This window comes from Neofelis nebulosa, chromosome 1 (assembly GCF_028018385.1).
Source record: "Neofelis nebulosa isolate mNeoNeb1 chromosome 1, mNeoNeb1.pri, whole genome shotgun sequence".
Taxonomy (NCBI): domain Eukaryota; kingdom Metazoa; phylum Chordata; class Mammalia; order Carnivora; family Felidae; genus Neofelis; species Neofelis nebulosa.
Genome location: NC_080782.1, coordinates 27,366,289 through 27,389,309, shown reverse-complemented (window position 1 = coordinate 27,389,309; position 23,021 = coordinate 27,366,289). Strand labels below are relative to the sequence as shown.

Here is a 23,021-nt window from a genome sequence, read left to right as displayed (position 1 = left end):
AGGAACACAATGCGAGGTAAGAGAATTCTTAAATATTCATTTTTGTAAGTTTTATTAAAGAATTTTGTCAGAAGAAAAACATTGGAAAACCCCTCGAGGAGCAGGAAGCTACAGCACTGTGGAAGTTCTCAGTTAGAGTCCTGCCCAAAAGAGAGACCTCTGAACAAAGTATGTGTGGGGTATGGACGGAATTGTGTCCTCCCAAATTTCCCATGTTGAAGCCCTAATCCCCTACCCCCCCACCCGGTGTGACTGTATTCAGACACAGGGTTTTTAGGAGGTTACTAAGGTTAAATGGAGTCATAAGGGTGGGGTCCTAGTTCAACACGATTGGTGGCCTGATAAGAAGACAAAATCTGTCCACACGCACACACTGAGGAAAAACCATGTCAGCAGATAGTGGGAAGGTAGCCATCTGCAAGCCAGAAAGAGAGCTCTCACCAGACCCTGCCCTTGCCGGCATCCTGATCTTGGACTTCCAGTTTCCGGGACTGGAAGAAGACACATTTCTGTCCTTCAAGCCCTGGTATTTTGTTATTGCATCCTGAGCTGACTAAGTATGTGTGTGTGGGGGTGGTGGCAAGGTCAGGAGCCTCCCAGAATTGTTGGCACCTCACCTGCCACTACAGAACTGTCTGGCTTTGTCACCAGGCCTTGAAGAGAAGTGTGTACGGCTGGCTTCTTGTACAGTCTGAAATTCTTGAGCAGAAGCAATTTTTCTGTTAAGTCTGGGATGACTTCATGAGGACAGAGTCGGCCTGGGTGTATACGATCCTCTCCCAGCTTGGTTCCTTCAGGGTCCAGGTGGAATCCCACCACTACCACTTCTGCAAAGCTTCTGGCACTGTTTATGAGTACAGATATCTCTCTCCTTGGGGAATACGTGAAACCTGAAGACATTTTCATTGGCGCAGGATCTGGCCTTCAGCAAGTGCTCAGTGTAGGTCTTGTTGAAAACGTTAAATCGATACACGTCTTTACCAGCCTGCATCTCTCATTTCCACGTTTCTTTCTACATGCCCGTTTACTGAGAACTCACCAGACTATTTGCTGGAAAAATTGAAAATAACTTCATGGGCTTTAAAGGTATCTTTTTTTTCCCCTTTAAACTCTTTTGCTCAACACTGAGGAGATAAAAGGTGGAGGAGGGGGAGTAAAGGCAGAGACACAAGAAAAGCAAGGACTGGGAGAAGCAGAGAAGTCACCTTTATCCTACCAGCGTCTTATGGGTGGCAGCCTCCTGCCAGGTCCTAACCTTAGGTACCTGCGGCCTGAGAGGAGGGGTGTCCATAGCCACAGCCTGGAGCAAGGGGTCCTGCTTTAATGACTGGGCTGCACAATGCACACTTCATGCCAGCAGAAGCCTCTGCAAGAGGACCCCCACTGAGGGGGTGGGTGATGAGCCTACAGGACCAAGTGATGAGGGGGCACCAAGGGCTACAGGCTTTGTTAGGGCACTGGGTGAAGATGCTTATAGCTGCTCGCCCAGATATATAAGGTCATGGAGAGCACTGGTCATCCTTGCAGCTTGGAGGAGATCCCCCACCCCACATGGCAAGGACAAGAGGGATTGAGAGAAGGAGATCACACCTAACTGGATTGATAGGATTCCTCTACTTGGCCTGGTCTGCTAACGCCCCTTCTAGAACACAGATCCCACGTGGACTCGAGTATGGCTTGCTCCTTGGCTTGTACAGAGAGATTTGGAAACATAGTTTGAAATGTTCCCATCCTCAAAAAGAGGGTGACAGACAGGGGGGTAGGTAAGGATGCAGGGTCAGAACCCATTGATAACATCTCTAGAGGTTTCTTAGGGAAGACATACTCATCCGTGCAAAGTAGGTGGAGAAGGAAAATAGAAACTTGTTCTACCACAGGCAGATGAGAGGTCAACCATCTCCTTGTTCGCAAATCTTCACAAGACTTCCCTTCAAGGCTAACACAATCCTGGGTTATTTTCCAAAAGTGCTATACCTAGTACAGCTTTATTATTTTCAAGTAAAGCTGACAAGAAGTGAATTTGAAATTATTTGGACCTACAATTATGTCACATTTTTTTGGTGAATATTACTGGGTATGTTCTAACTTCACACAGATAGTGAAACTGAGGAACCCAGAAGGGCTACATAGCAAACCAGGGTAATCAACTCTATCTTTATACCTTCTTGAAGTTTATACAGCTTTTCCAGCTTTCATGTTCTCCGGTTGTATGCATGTTTACTCTGCGGGAGACAGTGTGGTATATATGAAACGTACATGATTTTAGGGCATAGAAAACCCTGGATCTTCCAGATTTTATAGACTATGTGACTTCGGGGAAATTATTGAACCAGTCATTTTGAACATTAATTCCCACATTTGCGAAACAAAGATAGAAGCACGTCCCTCAAACCTTCATGAGGATAAACAACTTGGTGCTTTAAAACCCAGGACACTGCCTTGCACATAGTAGGCACTGAAATATTTAGAGGAGGAAGAGAAGAAGAAAAAGTTCTTATTTTTTATTATAACATCTTTTTAATAGTGAGGAGTCTATTTAATGAAATAGGTAATAATTATTTCAGAGAAGTACCTTTGAACCTCTCTATAAGATGCAAGTTTCAGGGGTACCTGGGTGGCTCAATCATTTAAGCATCCAACTTTGGCTGAGGTCATGATCTTGGCAATTTGTGAGTCTTAGCCCCGCGTTGGGCTCTCTGCTGTCAGTACAGAGCCCACTTCTGATCCTCTGTCCCTCTCTCTCTGCTCCTCTCTTGCTGATGTCTCTCTTTCTCTCAAAATAAATAAACTTTAAGAAAAAGATGCAAATTCCAGTTATCTTGGTCATAATCATTTAAATTGATCTCTTCTTCCATTTCAGTCATGTATATAAGAACCTTGCATTCCTACAATGTTAAACAGAAGTTAAACTTATGGCCTTGCATCTTGACAAGCAGAAGTGAGTAGTATATGAGAATACATAGAGTTAGCCCACTGTCTTCTCCTTCATGTTTAGACAGTCTTGCCACCTCCCAGACACTAGAGCAACAGCGAGAAAAGTGGGAGAGGAACCACTGGCCCAGCAGAGGCCTGTCTCGGCGTTCCATCAGTAAAGAGCGATGGGTGGAGACACTGGTGGTGGCTGACACGAAGATGATTGAGTATCATGGGAGTGACAATGTGGAGTCCTATATCCTCACCATCATGAACATGGTATGTCAGACCCTGGAGTGGGGAGAGGCAGCTGGCGAACAGTGTCATTAGATATGCTCTACCCTCCAAAAATAAGAGATACCTTTTTTGTTCTTTCCATATATCTGTATCTATATCTATCTATATAGATATAGATATAGATATAGATATAGATATAGATATAGATATAGGTATAGATATAGATATAGATATACATATATATGTATATGTATATATATATATATATATATATATATATATATATATATATATATATACATATAGATAGATACAGATATATGAATCTATTCCCTGCCTAAGTGAGGAAGGATGGAAATTCAGGGCTAATTATTCTGTCTCTTAAAGGTGTGTATCCTAGGGAAATTTGGGATTTGTCATATATTTTCTACTGGGTATTGCTCAAGTGACTCAATCCTTTTAGTGTGACTTTTATCTCATCAATTTATGTTAGCACACAGATAAGTAAACTGAGGCAAAGAATTAGAACATGCTTTCCTCAAGGTAGTTAGAATTAGAATTGGAATAAAGTTAATGACCCCCCTAATTCCAGACTTCCCTTTTGTATCCTTGGTGTTTCTGCCTTCCCAGAGAGAGTGTTAGAGAGAGTGCTAGTCTTATGGAGACGGGAAAAGGTATTTGACTAATGAACTGATAATACAAGAGAGAAAGACTATGGATCAGGGAAAGGGTCAAAGGGAAGAAAGGCACCAGTCCCTTAAGCACGCAGCTAGTCAGTCACCTTGGAAAGGTTGCTGTTAAGTATCATAGTGTGGATTGGGCCAGGGGGCATTTCTCACTCTTTGTTGCACTCCCCCCAAAATTCCTAAGCTATAAAATAACATTTATTTCAAGAGCATCACAGTGCTATTTCCCCCCCTACTCTGGTATTTATCTATGCATGTGAGCTAATGGTTTTCCATTTCTGACTCTAGGTCACTGGGTTGTTCCATAACCCAAGTATTGGCAATGCAATTCACATTGTTGTGGTTCGGCTCATTCTACTTGAAGAAGAAGAGGTAAGGAATAGCTTCTCCACTCTACTGTCCTGCATCCTTACCCTTACCCTCCCTACATCTTTTTTCAGGAGAGCTCTTGAGAGATGAGAAACGGGACACCAAAGGGTGTTTAGAAGCCCAGTAAGAAAGAAAATAATATTTCTGTATTATTTTCTTGGGAATTTGGTGCTGTCGAGTGGGAGATGGAGAATGTTTCTGAGGTATATGTCATTGGACTCATCTGATGGTCATTTCATCTAGTAACACACAAATCAGGTTTGCAGCAGTGACTAAGAGTGTTCCACAGTGAAAGAGACTAAATCTTGAAATGGTTGCATGGTTTCAATAAAAGTTGGGAGCAACATGGAAATGTTGAACTCTTTATACTGTTTATTTACCTCTTGCATAATTAATTCTTGTCCCTCAACTCTGGACTGTCTTGTCTCTCTGCATGTTTCCCCTTGGAAATGTCATCTGTTCTCAGAGATTTACATGTCTTCTACATGCTGAGACTCTCAACTGATACTTCAAACTGAGACCTTTTACTTGAGCTCCAGACTCACATCCAGTTGCCTCCTTGCCATCTCACCCTGGATAGGCCATAGTCCTGGCAAACTTAGTAAGTCTGCAATGGAATTCTAGATTCCTCTCTGCCCCCATCGTCTCAGTTCTGCCTCCGCCTGACCCCATTCTCCAACCCTCTGTGTTACCCATTTGAGTAAATTTTGCTACTGTACCATAGCATAAGCCTAGGAGTCTTGAATCCTGCTTTTCTTCTCTTCTACATTCAACAGCAAGGCCCACAAGACTACCTTCAAAATACATCTCAAAGTCACCCACTGTTCATCATTTCTACAGTCATTATGTTGCTTTAGGTCTTATTGGTTCTTATTCAGTGAACTCCCAAGTGGTCTTCCTATTTTAAGACTTGCCCTCCATAATCCATTCTCTATGTAGCAGTTAGAATGATAATCTTAAATGCAAATTTGTGTTGCTCCACTGCACAGAACTGTTAAATAGCTTTCTGTTGTTTTTAGAACAAAATAAAAAAATTCTGCCATGTCCTGCAGAGATTTTCATGATCATCATGCCTCCATCCACTCGTCTTTCCGTATGTCACTCTCTGCCTTGTTTCCCACCCTTGAACACCCTGGACTTGAACATCCAGATAGGTTCTAGAACACACAAGGCCCTCTTCAGCCTCATGGCTTGTGTGCTTATGTTACCCAATGCCTGAAATACCCCTTCCTTCACCCTACTGATGGCTGGAACTTCTTACCTGTCAGACCTCTGTTTACTTGCTGCCTCTCTCCAGAGAAGTCTCAGTGGCCAATCTACTCAACCTTGCTTGGTCTTCTCCATCACATAATGAAGTTTACTCCTTTATTGATACTGCTCTCTCAATTCATTAATATTCTGTGTCTTTGTTTACTCTTTTCTTGTTTATCTTAGCCACCATCAGAATGTGAATCCCTTCTTTATTATTATTAGCTATATCCCAGCACCTAACAAACAAATGAATGAAGTGAAACTTAATGAGTTAATGAACCAACCAACTTGATGGAATGTCTTTGCAATCTATAGACCTTACCCAGCAGCTGAATATGTGAAGAATGGCATCATTCAACTCTCCCTCAGCAAGAGACCTGAGATCAAAATGCTCAAGGCAAGATTTATGGTTTTCTGGCCTCCACAATCAGAAGATTTAAAAAACAATAGTATCTGGAGCCTGGATCCATTTTCCTTTCTCTCTCCCCTACCATGCCCCAGTTTCCTAATCACTCAAGCATACTTTGGGTATCTCAGAATATTGATGGATGTATTATTTTCCTTCCTGTGAACATTTTGTTATGAAAATTCATCCAGTGATTAGAAACCAAGCAAAACAAAAGCAATGTATCCTTTCAACTCTAACATGACCTATCTGATTCTATGAGACTGTAACCTTGATTATTATTTACTATTGATTAGGGCCCAGACAGTAAAGTTAAGTATTAACTGACAGGGTACAAATGGTTCTTGCCTGGTAGAGATGAGGATAATTTGTGTCGAGCAGAGAAGAGAATTCTGAAAGTTGTGGTTTTATGGATCTCTGGAACATTAACTGATTTTGTATCTAATTTAGCAATCGTATTCCAGCATTCTTTCTTTATAGTTTCACCAACTATAGTGACATCACTTTCCTATATCTGCCTTTGAACTAGCTTGGATGTTAGGGAAAAATCTGTTATAAGATGGCCGACAGGACTGATAAGGGAATTCCAGTCCTTGTCAGAAGACACCCCTTCTGGGATTTCCTTCCTACCCTGCTTGCCACAGGTGCCAAATTACTACTAATGAGGGATACAGAAGTCACAGACTATAAATTGTCCCCTCTGTTGATGCTCTGGGCTCAGATCTCTGGAGATTGATCTCCTCTGGGCCCACCGGTGTAAAATAAACCTTCCTTCCAAGATCTCCGAGTGCCGCTAGGTTCTTCTGCCGGGTGTGTTATGCCCAGAATTTGTGATCCCCAAATACCGCCAGGGAACCGAGTCTGATGTAAAAGCAAAAGAGCCTTTATTCGAGCTAGCTCGAGCTCAATCCCCTACCTGCACCGACACAGCAGTGAGATACCAGGGAGAGAGAGAGAGTTTCAAAAGGACAAAGGTTTTATTGGGGCCTAGGGGCAGTTGGTGAGGTAATGGCTATGGCCTCAGCCAATTGGCTGGGGAAGGGTCCGAGTCCTGTCAGGCAGGCGAGGGGGGGGGGTTTACTCAAGGGGAGGAGGTGTGGTCAAGGTGAAGGACACAGAACAAGATGGAGTCGGCCGGCGTAGGCCCGCCCTTTCATTCCCCCCTTGTCATGTAGCTTAGGGACCCAATCATGGGACCGGCTGCATTTATGGTGACAAGGGGAACAGGGTTTGGAGGTTTACACAAATTCTGGGAACCAAGTGTCCCTGGGGTGGCTCTGGGATGTCTGATTAAGTATTGTCCCCAAGCTGGTGTCTATGATCTGCCAGGTGATGTTTTGGGGGGAGTGGGGACTCCCGGCAGCGTGAGCAATGACAAGCAGAGTTAACAGAGTTACCAATATTAGGTGGGTCGAATGTGCTGTAGCTTAAGCTTGAGCGGGTTGTGTTGGTCCCGACTGATGGCCCATCACGTGACAAAGTCCTTCTGGATCGAGGAGGGGTCCGCTGGCCGAGCGTGGGTGTGATGGACCCAGGTCGCGATGCCGTCTACCTTGAGAGCGGTGGGGGTTGTCAACACCACGATGTAGGGTCCCTTCCAGTGCGGCTTGAGAGTCTCTCGGTGGTGCCTCTTGACGTAGACCCAGTCTCCCGGCCTGTACTGATGAGGTGTCGGGATTAGGCCAGCCCCATAGATGGCACGGAGGCGCGGCCAAATGTCCTCGTGCGCCCTCTGGAGCCCGCTCAAGGAAAGAAAAAGTTCTTGATCTTTAAACTCAGCAATAAGTTCAGCTCGAAAGCTGGGAAAAACAGGGGGTGGCCTGCCAAACATGATCTCGTAGAGAGTAAAACTCAGAGTGTAAGGAGTGTTTCTAACCCGGTAAAGGGCGTACGGTAGGAGAGTCACCCAGTCCCCGCCAGTCTCCATGGTTAATTTGGTAAGAGTCTCTTTTAGGGTTCTATTCATTCTTTCTACCTGTCCTGAGCTCTGGGGCCTATAAGCACAATGTAATTTCCAGTTTGCCCCCACCGCCTTGGCTACTGACTGTGTTACCTGCGAGATAAAAGCTGGTCCATTGTCTGATCCTACCATGGCAGGAAAACCATACCTGGGTAAGATGCCTTCTAGTAGCTTCTTAGCCACCGTCTGAGCCGTTTCATGCTTGGTTGGGTATGCCTCCACCCAGCCAGAGAAGGTGTCTATAAATACTAAAAGATATTTAAAACCATACTTTCCTGGTTTGACTTCAGTGAAGTCGACTTCCCACTGGGCTCCCGGTCTGGTGCCTCTGAGCCTGGTTCCTTTTTTATTTGATGTGGCTCTCGCGTTGGTAAGTTGGCAGGTCTTGCAGGCAGATACAACTTGCTCTATTTTGGTGTCCTGTTGGTGAAACTTGATTCCGGCATGTCGGATTAAGTCTTTTAATTTTTGGGCCCCCATGTGAGTAGACCGATGCATGTGCTCTAATATTGAGACTCTGAGCTGGTCTGGCAGCACGAGCTCCTTGTTAGGTGTATACCACCATCCCTTTATCTCCTGGGCCTTGGGGAGTTTCTTGATCTGCTGCCTTGTCAGCCTTTCGATTACCTCTAGCTACTGGGTTATCAGCTTTTTGGTGCCCTTGGCAGTGGATAGTGGCTAGCTTGGCAGGAAGCCATAAGGCCGTAAGCAGGTTAAATATCTCCTGCTTATTTTTTATAGTCTGTCCTTCTGCCGTCAGTAACCCCCTCTCCTGATAAATTGCCCCATGAATATGAGCTGTGGCAAATGCATAACGGCTGTCTGTGTAGATGTTAAGCCGTTTTCCAGCTCCTAGCATCAGCGCCTTGGTGAGGGCTATGAGCTCTGCTCGCTGGGCTGATGTTCCGGAGGGTAGAGCCTCTGCCCATACAGTGTCCGTTTCAGTGACCACCGCTGCACCCGCATACCTGTGTCCGTCTCGCACAAAGCTGCTGCCATCAGTGAACCAAGTAGCCTCGGCATCGGGGAGGGGCCGGTCGGTCAGGTCCGTCTGGAATCCTTGTACTTGTTCCAGGATTCCCGCACAGTCATGTAGTGGAGCACCTAGGTCAGGGTTGGGCAGCAGGATTGCAGGATTGAGGGCTGCACTGGGGTGGAACCGCACTCGTGGAGGGTTGAGTAGGAGGCTCTGGTAATGAGTCATACGTGTATTGCTCATCCATCTATCCGGAGCTGTTTCAAGACCCTTTCAATGGCGTGTGGGGTCATGATCCAGATCTCCTGTCCTAGGGTCAGTTTGTCTGCATCCTTGACGAGGAGTGCTGTCGCCGCAATAATTCTTAGGCATGGCGGCCAGCTGGCAGCCACTAGGTCTAGTTTCTTAGACAGGTAAGCCACTGGGCGGTTCCAGGGGCCTAAGGCTTGAGTTAGAACCCCTTTTGCTATTCCCTTATGTTCATCTACAAAGAGGTGGAAGGGCTTCGTAATGTCTGGTAGGCCCAGGGCTGGGGCACTTAGGAGGGCCTTTTTTAACTGATTAAAGTCAGTTTCTTCTTTTTCAGCCCATTTAAATGTTTTCCCCTCTTTGGTAGCTTCATATAGGGGCCTGGTGATCTCAGCAAAACCTGGAACCCAGAGGTGGCAGTAGCCGGCTGATCCTAGGAATTCCCTCACTTCTCTTCGGGAGGTGGGAGTAGGGATCTTTAGGACAGTTTCTTTTCTGGCATCTGATAACCGCCGCTGTCCACCCTCCAGGATATATCTCAGGTAACTTACCCTCTCCCTGCATATCTGAGCCTTCTTCGAGGATGCCCGGTACCCTAAGGCCCCCAGGGTAGCCAGCAGGTCCTGGGTCCCTCACTCACAATCTTTGGCCGTGTCGGCAGCAATCAGGATATCATCTACATACTGTAGAAGGGTAAGGCCAGGGTGCTCCCTTCTGTACTCACCCAGGTCCTTGTGTAGTGCCTCGTCGAAGATGGTGGGTGAATTTTTGAATCCCTGAGGTAGCCGTGTCCAGGTGAGTTGCCCACTGTAGCCCTCCTCCGGATCATGCCACCCAAAGGCGAACAAGGGTTGGCTCTGGGGTGCCAGCGGCAGACTGAAGAAGGCGTCCTTTAAATCTAGTACAGTATACCAGACCCTGGAGGGCGCCAAGGAGCTCAAGAGAGTATATGGGTTGGGAACAGTTGGGTGTATGTCCGCGACCCTCTTATTTACTTCCCGGTGGTCTTGTACTGGTCGGTAGTCATTTGTGTGAGGCTTTTTGACCGGCAGTAAGGGGGTGTTCCAGGCAGACTGGCAAGGAACTAGTACCCCTAGGCTTCGTAGTCTCCGGATGTGTGGCTGGATCCCCTTCCAGGCCTCCTGAGACATGGAGTATTGTTTGATCCTTACCGGACTCTCTCCTGGCTTGAGCTCTACCAGGACTGGGGTCCTGTGAGTGGCAAGTCCCATCCCCCCCCCCCCCCCCCCCCCCGGTCTCTGCCCAAACCGAGGGGAATTCTTGTAGCCATCTGTCTATATTATTCTCTCTCGGGAGCGCCTCCTGGTGGAGGAGGTATTCATCCTCCAGTTTCATGGTCAGGACCTGGATGGGGTGGCCCTTGCCATCGGTGACCTGAGGCCCTCCTTGTCTGAAAGTTATCTGAGCTCCAGTCTTGGTCAGTAAGTCCCGTCCTAACAGCGGATAGGGGCATTCTGGTATTACCATAAAGGAGTGGGATACCCGACCCATTCCCAAATCTACTGTTCTTCGGGTAGTCCATGAATACTGGCTCATACCAGTTGCCCCTTGTACCCAGGACTTCTTCCTAGCTAGTTTTCCTTGTGGGGTGCGGAGGACCGAATGTTGTGCTCCGGTGTCGACAAGGAAGTCAACAGGGTCCCCTCCACTTTAAGAGTTACCCTGGGTTTGGGGAGAGGGTCCGAACCCCGACTCCCCTAATCACTTAGTTCATCTAGCTCTAGGACTTTTACTCGATCAGTCTTGCTTCCCTTCCCGCCGGCCCTTTTTGAACAATCTCGGGCCCAATGCCCTATCTCCTTGCAGTATGCGCACTGATCCTTCTGCAGCCTCTGCTTCCCCCCCTTGGTGGTTCCTTTACCTTTTCTTGCGTCGTTTGCCAGCTGCTGGAGACAGCATCTCCGGAGACCGGAGGCGGTCTCGTTCCTCGGGGAAGTCAGCAGTGGTAGCTAGTAGTATTCTGGCCAGGTCTCGAGTCTGCTTACTGCTGGCAGTCGCCATGGCGCGAGCCTGCTTGTCCTCAGGAGGCTCCCAGTTATTATATACCTTTTTGGCTACCACCAGTAAGTCCTGCAGACTTTTTTCTCCTAGTCTATCTATTTTCTGTAATTTTCTCCTAATGTCTATGGCCGATTGGTTTACAAAGGCCATGATAACAGCTGCCTTGCTTTCCGGAGCCTCTGGATCCATGGGGGTATAGGTACGGAATGCCTCCATGATCCATTCTAAAAAGGCAGCCAGAGATTCATCTTTTCCCTGTTGTACATTTCCTACCTTGGCCAAATTGGTTGGCTTTCTAGCAGCCATTCGGAGACCTCTGGCGGTAGACCCGGAGCCTCTCCTTACCTTCTGCCGTGTTGAAATCCCACTGGGGCCGAGTTAAGGGGAAGGAGGCATCTATCTGAGCCTGGTTGGTGGTGGGATTCCTGTCTGCGCCCGGAACTAGTTTTCGGGCCTCATTGAGGATTCTTTCTCTTTCTTCAGTCGTGAACAGGACCTGCAAAAGCTGCTGGCAATCGTCCCACGTGGGCTGATGGGTAAAAAGAACAGAGTCTAATAAATCAATAAGCCCTGCCGGTTTCTCGGAAAACTTAAGATTCTGAGCTTTCCAATTGTAGAGGTCACTAGTGGCGAAAGGCCAATAGTGATGGGGCTGATTCCCCTCCGCATCTGGGGGTCCGGTGGCTCGCAGGGGCAGAATAGTGGAGTCGGCGGCGGAGGCGGATTGCTCCCTCTGAGCCCTTTGTCTGGTAAAGGGCGGGCTTCCCACTGGAGCATTTCCGCCTCCCGCTCTTGGAACAGTGTCTGCCTCCCCCAGAGGGGGAGGATGGTGTTCCTCCAGCATCCTAGGGGGGTTATACGGGGGAGGAAAAATTAATTCTTCAGTACCCCCCTGTAGGACAGGGTAGAGGGGTGCTGAAGGCTGGGTAAGACTTTTCCTCTTCTTTGTCCCCTGCAAAGCAAGAATGGGTTTTGGCTCCGGAGGGAGCGAGGCTAGGAAGGGCTTAAGCCAAGAGGGTGGGTCTTCTACAAGGTCCTGCCAAGTGATAACGTAAGGGAGCTGATCAAGATGGCCTGTCTTAGGCCGAGAGATGATACTCCTGACTCGGTGGATGGTAGGGAGGTCGAAGGTCCCCTCTGGTGACCATCCGACATTGAAAGTTGGCCAGTTGCTAGAACAAAAAAACTGCAACCGACCCTTTCGGACTTCCACACTGAGGTTGTTAGCTCTTCCCCTCACATCCTTAAAGTGATCAATCATAATACTTAGAGGAGTAGTCTGAGTCTGTCCCATAACGTCCGTCCAGTAAGTCCACAGACCAAAACAGAGAAACACAAAAACAGACAAACAGAAAGCCCCTAGAAAGTCTTCCAACTCCATGGAAGCAAAACTGAGAGCTAGCTTAGACATTTGAGGGGATTCCACGTCCCTCCAAAACCAATGAGGGGATTCCACGTCCCTCCAAAGACGACGGCCTCACACCGACCAGCGGGAGCGACCCGCCTCATCTCAGACCTTTGAGGGGATTCCACGTCCCTCCAGAAGGGAGGATCGGAACGTCTTCCAAAACTCCCGGCCCGTGGTCCTCCAGTGCGTCCACTTAGACCACGTCAGGCACTACCAGAATTCCAGAAATGAGCTCACACAGAAAAGACAGACCAAACAGACAGACACTAACCATGGCCAGTCAGGCTGTCTGGGTCGGGGGTCCCTCGGGGGTCTTGGGGATCCTGGGCCGAGCCCCCAAATGTTATGCCCAGAATTCGTGATCCCCAAATGCCACCAGGGAGCCGAGTCCAATATAAAAGCAAAAGAGCCTTTATTCGAGCTAGCTCGAGCTCAATCCCCTACCTGCACCGATGCAGCAGTGAGATACCAGGGAGAGAGAATGAGTTTCAAAAGGACAAAGGTTTTATTGGGGCCTAGGGGCAGTTGGTGAGGTAATGGCTATGGCCTCAGCCAATTGGCTGGGGAAGGGTCCGAGTCCTGTCAGGCAGGCGAGGGGGGGTTACTCAAGGGGAGGAGGTGTGGTCAAGGTGAAGGACACAGAACAAGATGGAGTCGGCCGGCGTAGGCCTGCCCTTTCAGGTGATCCAGACCAGTTTCCATAACATGGACATCTTGTCTATCTTCTTATTAATGAGTTAAATACATTCCTATCATGCTTACTATATATTTGTATGAGAATTACATTTTTAACTTTGTAAAAATTATGCTTTGATACTTTGGAAGACAAAATTTCACTATTTTGTAATGGTCTAGCCTATATGCATGCTTAGCTGCAGAATATGTAGAAGTTTAGGGTTTTCAGACAAAAAAAAAGAGAGAAGAAGAAGGTTCTTCTGAATGTGAAAGGGAAAACCTTTCCCCTCAGCAGTGCCACTGGTAGTGCTAGTCAGACCTCAAATTGTGGCTTCCATGGATCAGGCCCTTGCAGCTCCACATCTCTCTGTCCCTGGGAAACAATGCCACTTGGAGTCTGTGGAGGTCTCCCGATTGGATGTGGGGTGACCCCATAGTCTGGAGGCTGGAGGTGCAGGCAGCAAAAGAATTCACAAGGCAGAACAAAGGAGATAGAAGTTTATTGAATACACTGCAAGGGAGCAGTGGGCAGGACAGCAAAGGAGAGACTCTGTGCCATAAGGCAGTGGTGGGGGTGGGGGGGGGGGGTGGGGGCTATAGTTAAGGGAGAAGGTAAGGAGGTATGGGAACATATGTAATTTTCCTTTTTTGGTATCTGTGTCCTGGGGTAAGTAACCAATGGGTTACCAATGACCCATTGGTCATCCAGGGCTTATGGATATTTTGAGGTGGGTTGCCTAATGGGCCTGTTTGTATTCAGGTAGGGAATTGGAGGTCGCTGTGGGCCCTTCTACCTTACTCATGGTTTCATTGTTTGAAGTTGGTTACCTAAAAGCAACCCTTACAGAACCCTTTGAAAGAATTTGATTGGCTGCTCTCTGACTCCATCACAATTACATTATTTTTCTTCTTCCTGTCCTCATTTTGCAAGAGCAGAGACACAAATGATTTGCTACAAAAAAATCCATGGCTTTCTTCCTTTTGCTTGTCAAGTATCTTCCTCATTCAGGCTTTTATAGAATCTCCAAGTAGTACAAGGTTCATAATTTGACAGTAGAATTGCTGGCTCATTGAAGAGTTGCAATGTGCAATTCTCATTTTTGTGATTCCCAGATAGTGGCTCAAGCTATTCTTCAAATCTTTGACTAATGAGCAGCCCCAACCACAACAAACAATGATTCCAGCCTTACCTGACATCAGGGAAGCAGCCAGAGGCATGTGAGCTATTGGGAGGGGACTCCTCTGAGCAGGAAGACCTGAGTTCTAGTCTTACTGTGCATTCATCCAGTAGGTAATTCTGCAAAGGTGAAGTGACATCACTGTTCCATACCCTGTTTTTCTCCATCTGTGAATCAGAAGAGAGTTGTGGTATATTAGCTGTATGTCAAAAGCTATGTTGGCCTCTAAAGATACAAATACAAATATGAGTCTCATTTTCTGATTCTCAGAGGCTTAGAGTCTAATGAACAAAAGCACAAAATAAGAAATTTTCAAATTGAGATTGCCATGAGTATAAGAAAGAGTAAAAGAGCACCCCAGATAGGGGAGGCTAAGCTGGGTTGTAGAGGAGGAGAAGGAGTTAACCAGTGAGGAAGGACATTCCAGGTAGAGGGACCTGCGTGGTTAGTAGCTTGAACACTTAAACTAGCACTTTACATATGAGGACTCATCATTGTGAACACTGATAATGAACCCCGAAATGGGAGCCTCAATAACCTTGCTGTGAAAAAAGGAGACAGGACTGTGCGGGGGACAGGAGAGAGAGAGGAGAGCTAGTCACAACCTGCTCACTTCCATGCAACAGGTTTGTTGCCTGTTTCTGTGCTGACATCATCGCCCTTCCAGGTGTGGAAGCCAGAGATCCAGAGGACAACCATGTCACCTCCTCCCACCCCTCATATCCAGTCCATCATTAGGGGCAGCCAATTTTATCTGATTCTTTCCGTTTCTCACTTTAATTCAAAAAAACAGTTATCTTTTTCCTGGGCTACAGTTGTGTTTACTTTGGTCGATTTGGATTCCTTTTGATCTCATTTTCTCATTGCCGCCAGGATGATGTCAAAATGGTAATCTGGGGTGCCTGGGTGGCTCAGTCCATTAAGTGTCTGACTCCGGCGCAGGTCATGATCTCACGGTTCATGAGTTTGAGCCCCGCTTCAAGCTCTGTGCTGCCAGCTTAGAGCCTGGAACCTGCTTCAGATTCTGTGTCTCCCTCTCTCTCTGCCCCTCCCTTGCTCATGCTGTCTCTCTCTCAAAAATAAATAAACATTAAGAAAAATGGTAATCCAATCATACCCACTCCCCCCCCCCGCCCCCCGCATCCATTCTCCACCCCGCCCCCACCCCTGGTTTAAAGCCATACAGCGCTTTTATGAGTCCCTCTCTCATCTCTTACTATGCCCCCTTTACTTTCGGGATAGAGCAGTAGTCTTCTCCTCATGGTTCTCCTGCCACTGGTCTTGTTGCCTGGACTGTCTTCCTTCCTGTCTTCACTTAGTTGACACCTTAATCCTTTAGATATCAGCTCAAGAGTCAGTTCACTGAGGAAGCCTTCCCTGACCTCCATGCCCAGTAAGATTCTATTATACACTTTCACAATGCTATGTATTTCTTCTTTACAGCACATATCACAGTTGTAATTTTACATCTGATTGATGCACTTCCCTTCATTAGTATGTAAGACTTAAAGGCGGAGGCTGGGTCTGATGTTGCTCACCATCTAGCCTTATTGGTATGTAATAGATAAGGGAAAGAGTGAGCACATTAAATCAGCAGTCAGGACAAAGATGAGGGTCAGCTGCTGTTATGACAAGCCTGGTAAGGGATAGAGCCCATATAAAGGGATTTGGATCAAATTCTGTGGGAGCTTCTGGATGGTTTCAAACTAAGAGATGAAATGGAAAGAAAGTCATTAGAGAGATGGTTCTAGGGCTCTATGGAAAGTGATATGAGGTGGAAAATGATGAGGTTTGGGGGTGATAGTGGGTTTCGTGGGGTCTGGAGCTGATGGCCAAGAAAGAATTCTTGAAGACGTCTTTGGTGCAAAAACATGCTTTTATTAAAGCCTGGGGACAGGACCCATGGGCAGGAAGAGCTGCCTCAGACCCTGTGGAGAGACTGCTTATATATTTGGGAGTTGGGGGAGGTAAAGTCCAGGGGAAGTTTCCAGTGAGATTTTAGTATGCTAAAGAAGACTCCCAGGATCCTGGAGGCCTAGCTATTGTCAAGCTAAGGTTGTTTTCCCTCTAGCAAAACATTAACATTAAGATAGGCGGGAGTTCCCTGGAGAAAAGTTTTACTCAGCCAGGCTCAAGTATTTGTCAATGAGCTGCAGGTTATAAGGAAATTTAATTTTATCTGCCATTTTCCTCTGCCTTTGTTTCCCACATCAGGGAATACTGAGGCAGGGTCTCTGAGGTAGGCCTCTTCCATAGTGACTTTCTACAACTCTCATCTTTCTTATTCTAATCACATCTGACAGCTAACACCATTTTGGGGCTTCATTTTCTGTGGTAGGTTCAAAAGACACTATGGTTGATGTGTAAAGTGAAGTTTTTGTTTGTCATTCACTGCTACCTAAAAACCACTATGGATTTTCATCACGTTTTGAGAATAAACTAGAATGATCTGAGACGGTATTAAATTTGGAGCAACCTGGTGGCTTCCTCAAAGACAAGGTGGTGATATTTCAGACCAGTGGAAACTGAAGTGCTCAAAAAAATATGCTGGAAGGACATATCAGGGATACTGAGACATTGTGGGCCATGAAATCACAGTAGCTTCAGATATGAGCCCATGTGCTCTCGATTCCTATTCTGCTTTCCTGTAGCCCTGAACCAAGCTCTCATTGTCATTTTATGACCCTAATCCTATCCTTTGAACTTTTTATTCTCCCTTAAGTACTTGGACACAGACCTGGCCTCAAGCCCTTTCCACTTTAGACCAATTCATTCGATGGCCTCCCTGTTCCCCTTTTGGGCCAAGGGTTAGGGATAGGATTAGTCCCCTCCCTCCAACACTTGTGAGCAGTTGACCTCAAGGAGAGAATCAGATTTATCATTAGTCCCTCCCCTTTCCAGCTGTATGATCTTTGGTAGGTTATTTGACACGTCTGTGCCTCCATTTCTTCATTCTGTAAAATGGGGATAATAATATCTACTTGCTAGGATTGCTGTGAGAATCAGACATGTTAATTCCTGCATTAGTTAGCATAGCATCTGGCTTGTAGAAACCACTCAGTAAATGTTACTGTTGGTGTGATACTTCTTCCTGTCATCATCATCACGTAGGCCCAACCACAACCCTGTATGTTGCTGTTATGCTCATTTCACAGATGAGGAAACCATGCAGAGTTATTGAAGGAAAATAGAAAATCTGAAGGACAAGATTAGGGTCATAAGCTGGGATTCCTTTTAAGAACAGGATAGAGAAAAAAGAGGGGTGGGAGTGAGCTGGGATGAGGCCAGATGGGTCGCAGTCACTGTGCCATCGGGGGTGGAGCCTGAGGGTGTCAGGCTGGCTTGAAAGAGCGGTGGGAGGGCTGACAGACAGGAAGATGGTGACTGTTTTCAGAGAATGAATTTCCCTCTTGGTCTCCAAGTGATTTAATGTTGGGTTTCCTTTTACGACACTCTAGAGTTAAAGAACTGTTAGCTTTGGGAATTCAGGCTGGTGATTTCCCCTTTCCCCAGGGGGATTTCTAGGTCTGTATTATGCTATATAATCACAGCTCTTTTGGGATAAATGTCAAAAATATTGGCAAAGAATTTATACACTCATCACTTCTTTTTTAATCAAGACTTTTTGTCTGATAGGTGAATTATTCCTTAGTTTTCATGTAAAACTTTGTACTATTTTCTCTTCTCTGTCCAGTATCTTTTTTCTTAGGAACCTAAGCCTGGCTGGCAGAACATAATCCAGGTTGTGCTTTGAATCACAAGCTGTTACTAGCAATTCCAAGGAAATCCATACAAGATTTTTTTTTCATTATACAGAGAGCTTACCGAGAGAACAATTTATAGCAAAAGCCACATTTTGCAGGTTCATTTCCTGTCTCCCACTTGGGGCTGTTTCTGTGATCTGTTGCAGATTTCCTTGAGGTCTTCTCCCTGATAGGGTTGAGTACTCAAACGAGTAGGAAAGAGGAAGTTGGACCCATTTGAGAAACTACGGTGAGAAGAAAAAACAGTGAAAGAACAAAAAGGGAAATCTATTTTTGTTTACAGAGGAAACTGGGTGTAAATTAGCATGGATGGGGGTCTGTGTTGACAAGCTCACATAATTACAAGGATGCTTTATGGAACATGCTCAAGTCTCCCCATATTCAGTGAGCCAGTATGACCTCCCCAAAATTCTTCTGCGTCTTGGGCATGCTTGGGGCTCGTGGTTTTGAGGCATAGTTAATTATGCTTCTTGGGGCTCCTGTGATCAAGTGCATTCAAGAAACTAAATGCAATGAGTGTTTCCTGGGCTAATGAGACTTGGAGAGTAAGTCTTATGAGACTTGGAGAGTAAGAGGCTGAGGGAGTGCAGAAAAGTTGTGCTCACTTAAAACCTCCTGGAAGAGTCATGACATTTAGTAGAAAAGTCGTAAGGGATCCTGATGACACCGTTACTGAACTTGTGTTAAATATCACATATTGTAGGTGGAAGTTCTACACAGGGACAAGGTACCAGCTTACAATGATCCACAAATGATTAGCAAATGATCAGCAACTTAGTTAATTATGCACTTGCTTTGTCTGTAAAAAAAAAAAAAAATGACAAAAGCAGTAGGGAGAAAGCAAGCAGAATTTTGGGGGAAGACTTTAGTTCCTAACATTTTATTTTCTCATCGGTGACTAACCCTCAGGTTATTCCAGAATCGCTTTGTAGGAATGTTGGGATGTGAGAACACATTGTTGACATCTACTTTTCAGCTCCTTTTCCTCTCCTCCACTCCCTCTGCCAGTAGTCCCACAGCTAGCAAATCTCAACAACCACGCTGACCCATGTGTGTAGATGGTTCAACATTAACATAGTTCTCATGACTCCATAGTCACATTTTGTCCATTCTCCTCATTTTTGTCAAGAACTATGAAGGGTCTTAGATTTTATTCTCCTTGTGAGCTCACCAGTTATCCTGCCATGCTTTCCTGGATGTGATGCTGGGAGAAGATGTGAGATTTCTGGGTTGGAGATAGAGGACTTTATTACTCACAGCACAGCATGAGGCAGGAGCTTCATGTTTGCAGCTGCCCCTCTTGTCCCTTCAAGGGGGTGAAAGGGGCAGCCTGGGTGGATGCTGTGCACACAGTGGGTTTTATCACAGTCCTTTAAAGGAGGTTGTGAGCAAACCTGTCAGCTTGTGCTCCAGAGGGAGTCATTATCCTTTTTATTCTAGACAGCAAATAAATCTTTCCTCTTCCGTGGAGGGGGACATTCTCTCTGTACTCAAGTCTATTTCCACACAACATCCTTGGGGAGATATAAAAGCTGTCCATGCTTTTGCTCAGATGATGTGAAGAAACATGAGCGATCCACGTAGAACTGCCTCCCAGCAGTTCCTACCTCAAGGCACCAAAATTATTATTACAGATGGTGTTTGCTCTATTCTTACACTCCTGACCCCTTCTCTTCGCTTCTCTAATCCACAGGAGATCTTTCTTCTTTACTGATCCACCACAAAACCTCTTACCCATGTGAGCTACACTTTTGTCTGGCTCAGTGGATGTATTCTTCACCTTTTCTCCATTCCTTGGGGGGTGGTGCACAGCCTCAGTTTAGTCTGTACACCTGCCGTGTGCCAGGCTATGTGCAGTGCCTAAGATAAGTAGGGGAATACGCCTCAGACCTTGTTCTGAAAAAGCTAAGGAGGAAAACAGGCACACAATTTGATCATTTTAACCTAGGGCAGCAAGTGCTGTTGAGCCAGGTATGTGCAAGATAAACTGGCAGGACCCTAATCCAGAGTGAGATCAGGGAAGCCTTCCTGGAAATGCTCAAATTGAGTCTTAAAGAATGAATGGATGTTAAATATGTTGAAGGGGTAAGAAAGGAGAGAAGGGCATTTTAGGTAGAGGAAAAGCTTGAAAACAGCAAGGTAAATAGACCATGGTGTGTGGCATTTGGTGGTGGGTGTGGGGGGGGGAAGGGGGGTTGGAGGTAATATCAGTAGTCTGTTGCCAGAGCATAAACTGTGAAGTTGCATGCAGGTGAAGGGAGAGCTTCCTAGAGGTCAGGCTTTGAAGAGTCTTGAGCCATGGGTCATGATATGGGCAGACTCTGGTTTTGACTCGATCAGCCTGGCAACAACAGAGGATGGATTTAAGAATGAAAAAGAAAGAGGGAGAACAGTTCAGAAATGATGCAAACAGAAACTCAGGCATGAAATGATCAGAGTTTCAGCTAGGGCAGTTGGGAATAAAAATGGAGGGGAGGTAGATTTAACAGCACCTGAGGACAGATGGGGAAGCAGGATATGGAGGGAGAGGAGACCAACAGGTGGACACCGGTGTTTCTAAGTTTAGACCACTAAGTTGATGGCGTTTCAACTTCGAGGAAGCAGGAAGAATAGCAGGTTAAGATTATTGGGGGAGGATTTCAGGGATGGCTGAGTGGTGCCATCCAGAAGGTGTCCATCAAGAGATTTGGGTGCATGAGTTTGCACTCTAAGAGAGGTTTGGAATGAGATGTAGATTCAAGAGTCAGCAGCATATAGGTGATGTCCCAAAATCTGACTGTGATTGAGAGTGAAATGAGCAGTGAGCCAAAAGAAGGACAGAAGAGCCTGGGAGGAGCCTGAGAAGTGGTCAGAGAGCAAGAGGAGGATGGAGAGCTGGGGGTCTCAGAAGTAGAGCATCTCTTCCTGTGTTTGTCTCCTCCCCAGTGTGACCTGGGGGAGAAGAAATAAGCAAAAATCATCCACTGGGCTAATCGTTAAATCTTTCCTATTGTTCAAGCAAAAAGTTTAGACTTTTTGAAGTCTAAACTTACAGAAGTTCCTAGACTTAGAGAAGTCTTCAACAGTTTGGAAATCATTAGTCCTGGACTAGTAGCTGCAAACCTGGGTCGAAGCCCAGCTCTGCCAACACCTGCTGTGTGACTTGGCTAGAGTACTGCCCCTCTCTGGCCTGCATTTCCTCACTGTTGAAGCGAGAGGATTGGATGCCTAATACCTAAGGCCCTTCAGGGAAATGAGCTCTTAGTAATTTATGGGAAAACTGGAAGCAGAGTTTATGCTTCAACATCTGGAAAATGACTCTGCTTTCCCCACGATGAAGATATGTCCTTGCTGACACTGAATTTGGCTCGGGGAGAGTAGAGGTTTGTAAACATTCACTTTTCCTTAAACAGACATTCACGGATTAGTATGTAAGTCTTCCAAAGTGGTGAGTCCAACCAACATATAAAAGGGCAATAATGAAGCAAAAATTGAGCTTTTCTAATCTGGTGGTATCCCACTTTGAGCTGTGTGCCCCCACCAGGGATTTTGTGAGCCGAAGAATATTCTGAGATGGCCTCCCTCTGCTTCTGTCTGTGTGGTCACCTTAACCCTAATAAGTTCTTATATTCATGGCTACTTAAACAGGGAACTTAATTAAACCTTTGCGTAGGTGCGTGAAGTATGCAGGGTGTGGGTGTGTGTGTGGGCTATTCCTACCCACCGTAACCCATCTCAAAGAGTACAGCTTCCCTTTCATTCAAAGCTATGGGATTGCACATACGACTAACTAGTAAGTAGCCCACATAGAATCATACTGAAAAGTGCACTGTAAGATTTTCTGTTGCAACCCTCAAGCCTTTATTCAGACCGGTTATCATTTTTAAGATATTTTTAAAATATTTTTGTTTTGAAATAATTATAGAGTCACATACAGTTGGAAGAAATAGCACAGAGAAATCCTTTATATCCTTCACTCACCTTCTCCCAGTGACAACATCTTGCATAACTCTAGTATAATATCATAACCAAGAAATGAATACAAACCCTTACCTTACTCAGATTTCATCAGTTTTATACGAACTGATTTGTGTGTGTAAGTGTGTGTGTGTGTGTGTGTGTGTGTGTGTGCATTTACGTCTATGCAGTTTAACACATGTAAATTTATGTGACTACTATCACAATACAGAATAGTTTCATTACAAGGACAACTCGTGCCATGCTTTTGGACCTGCCTTCCACCTACCAACCTAACCCCTGGAAAACACCAGCTTGTTCTCTATCTCTATAATTGTGTCATTTGTAATATAAATATATTGCAATATATTTGTAATAAAAATATATAAATGTAATCACAGAGTACATAACCTCTTGAGATTGGATTTTTTTCATTCAAGGTATTTCCCTCAAGAATACATCCAAATTGTATGCATTCAAGTGTTTGTTCTATTTCAGTGCTGGGTAGTGTTCCACGGTATTTACCAGTTTGTTTAATCATTCACTCATTGAGGGATATTTGGGTTCCAGTTTTTTGCTAGTATGAATGAAGTTCTATAAACATTCTCCTACAGGATCTTGTGTGAACACAAGTCTTCCATTTCTCTGGGATAAATGTCCAGGGATGCAATTGCTGGGTCAGGGGGTGGTTGCATGTTTGTTTGTTTGCTTTAAAGAAACTATCCACCTGTTTTCTGTAGTGGCTATAGCATCTTGCCCTCTTACCAGCAGTGTTACCTGCGGCCAACTTCCCCACATCCTCCCCATTGATTGGGCGCTGCTACTGTCTTTAATTGTATCTGTTCTGATAGGCCTGTAGTAACATTTCATTGTGGTTTTAGGTAACAATTCTCTGCTGGCGAATGAGGTTGAACATCTTTTCATGTGCTTTTTTGTCATCTGTACATCCTCTGCAGTGAAATGAGATTTCATGTTTGTTTTCTGTCGTTAT

At 45.7% G+C, this 23,021-nt stretch overlaps 2 protein-coding genes across 2 annotated transcripts in view; one reads left to right on the top strand and one right to left on the bottom strand.

Annotated features, from left to right (window-relative positions):
• Window positions 1–23,021, top strand: part of ADAMTS12 (ADAM metallopeptidase with thrombospondin type 1 motif 12) — a 344,768-nt gene that overhangs the window by 192,680 nt on the left and 129,067 nt on the right. The window contains exons 4-5 of the mRNA XM_058716861.1: window positions 2,996–3,192; window positions 4,125–4,208. Of these exons, the coding sequence (XP_058572844.1) occupies window positions 2,996–3,192; window positions 4,125–4,208 (281 nt within the window). The remainder of the gene's footprint in view (window positions 1–2,995; window positions 3,193–4,124; window positions 4,209–23,021) is intronic.
• On the bottom strand, window positions 9,375–12,416 carry LOC131504503 (uncharacterized). Its single transcript, XM_058716865.1, is given in 4 exon segments — window positions 9,375–10,708; window positions 10,711–10,934; window positions 10,978–11,385; window positions 11,387–12,416. Coding segments are annotated over 4 exon segments (2,247 nt in total). The 5' UTR covers window positions 12,364–12,416; the 3' UTR covers window positions 9,375–10,070.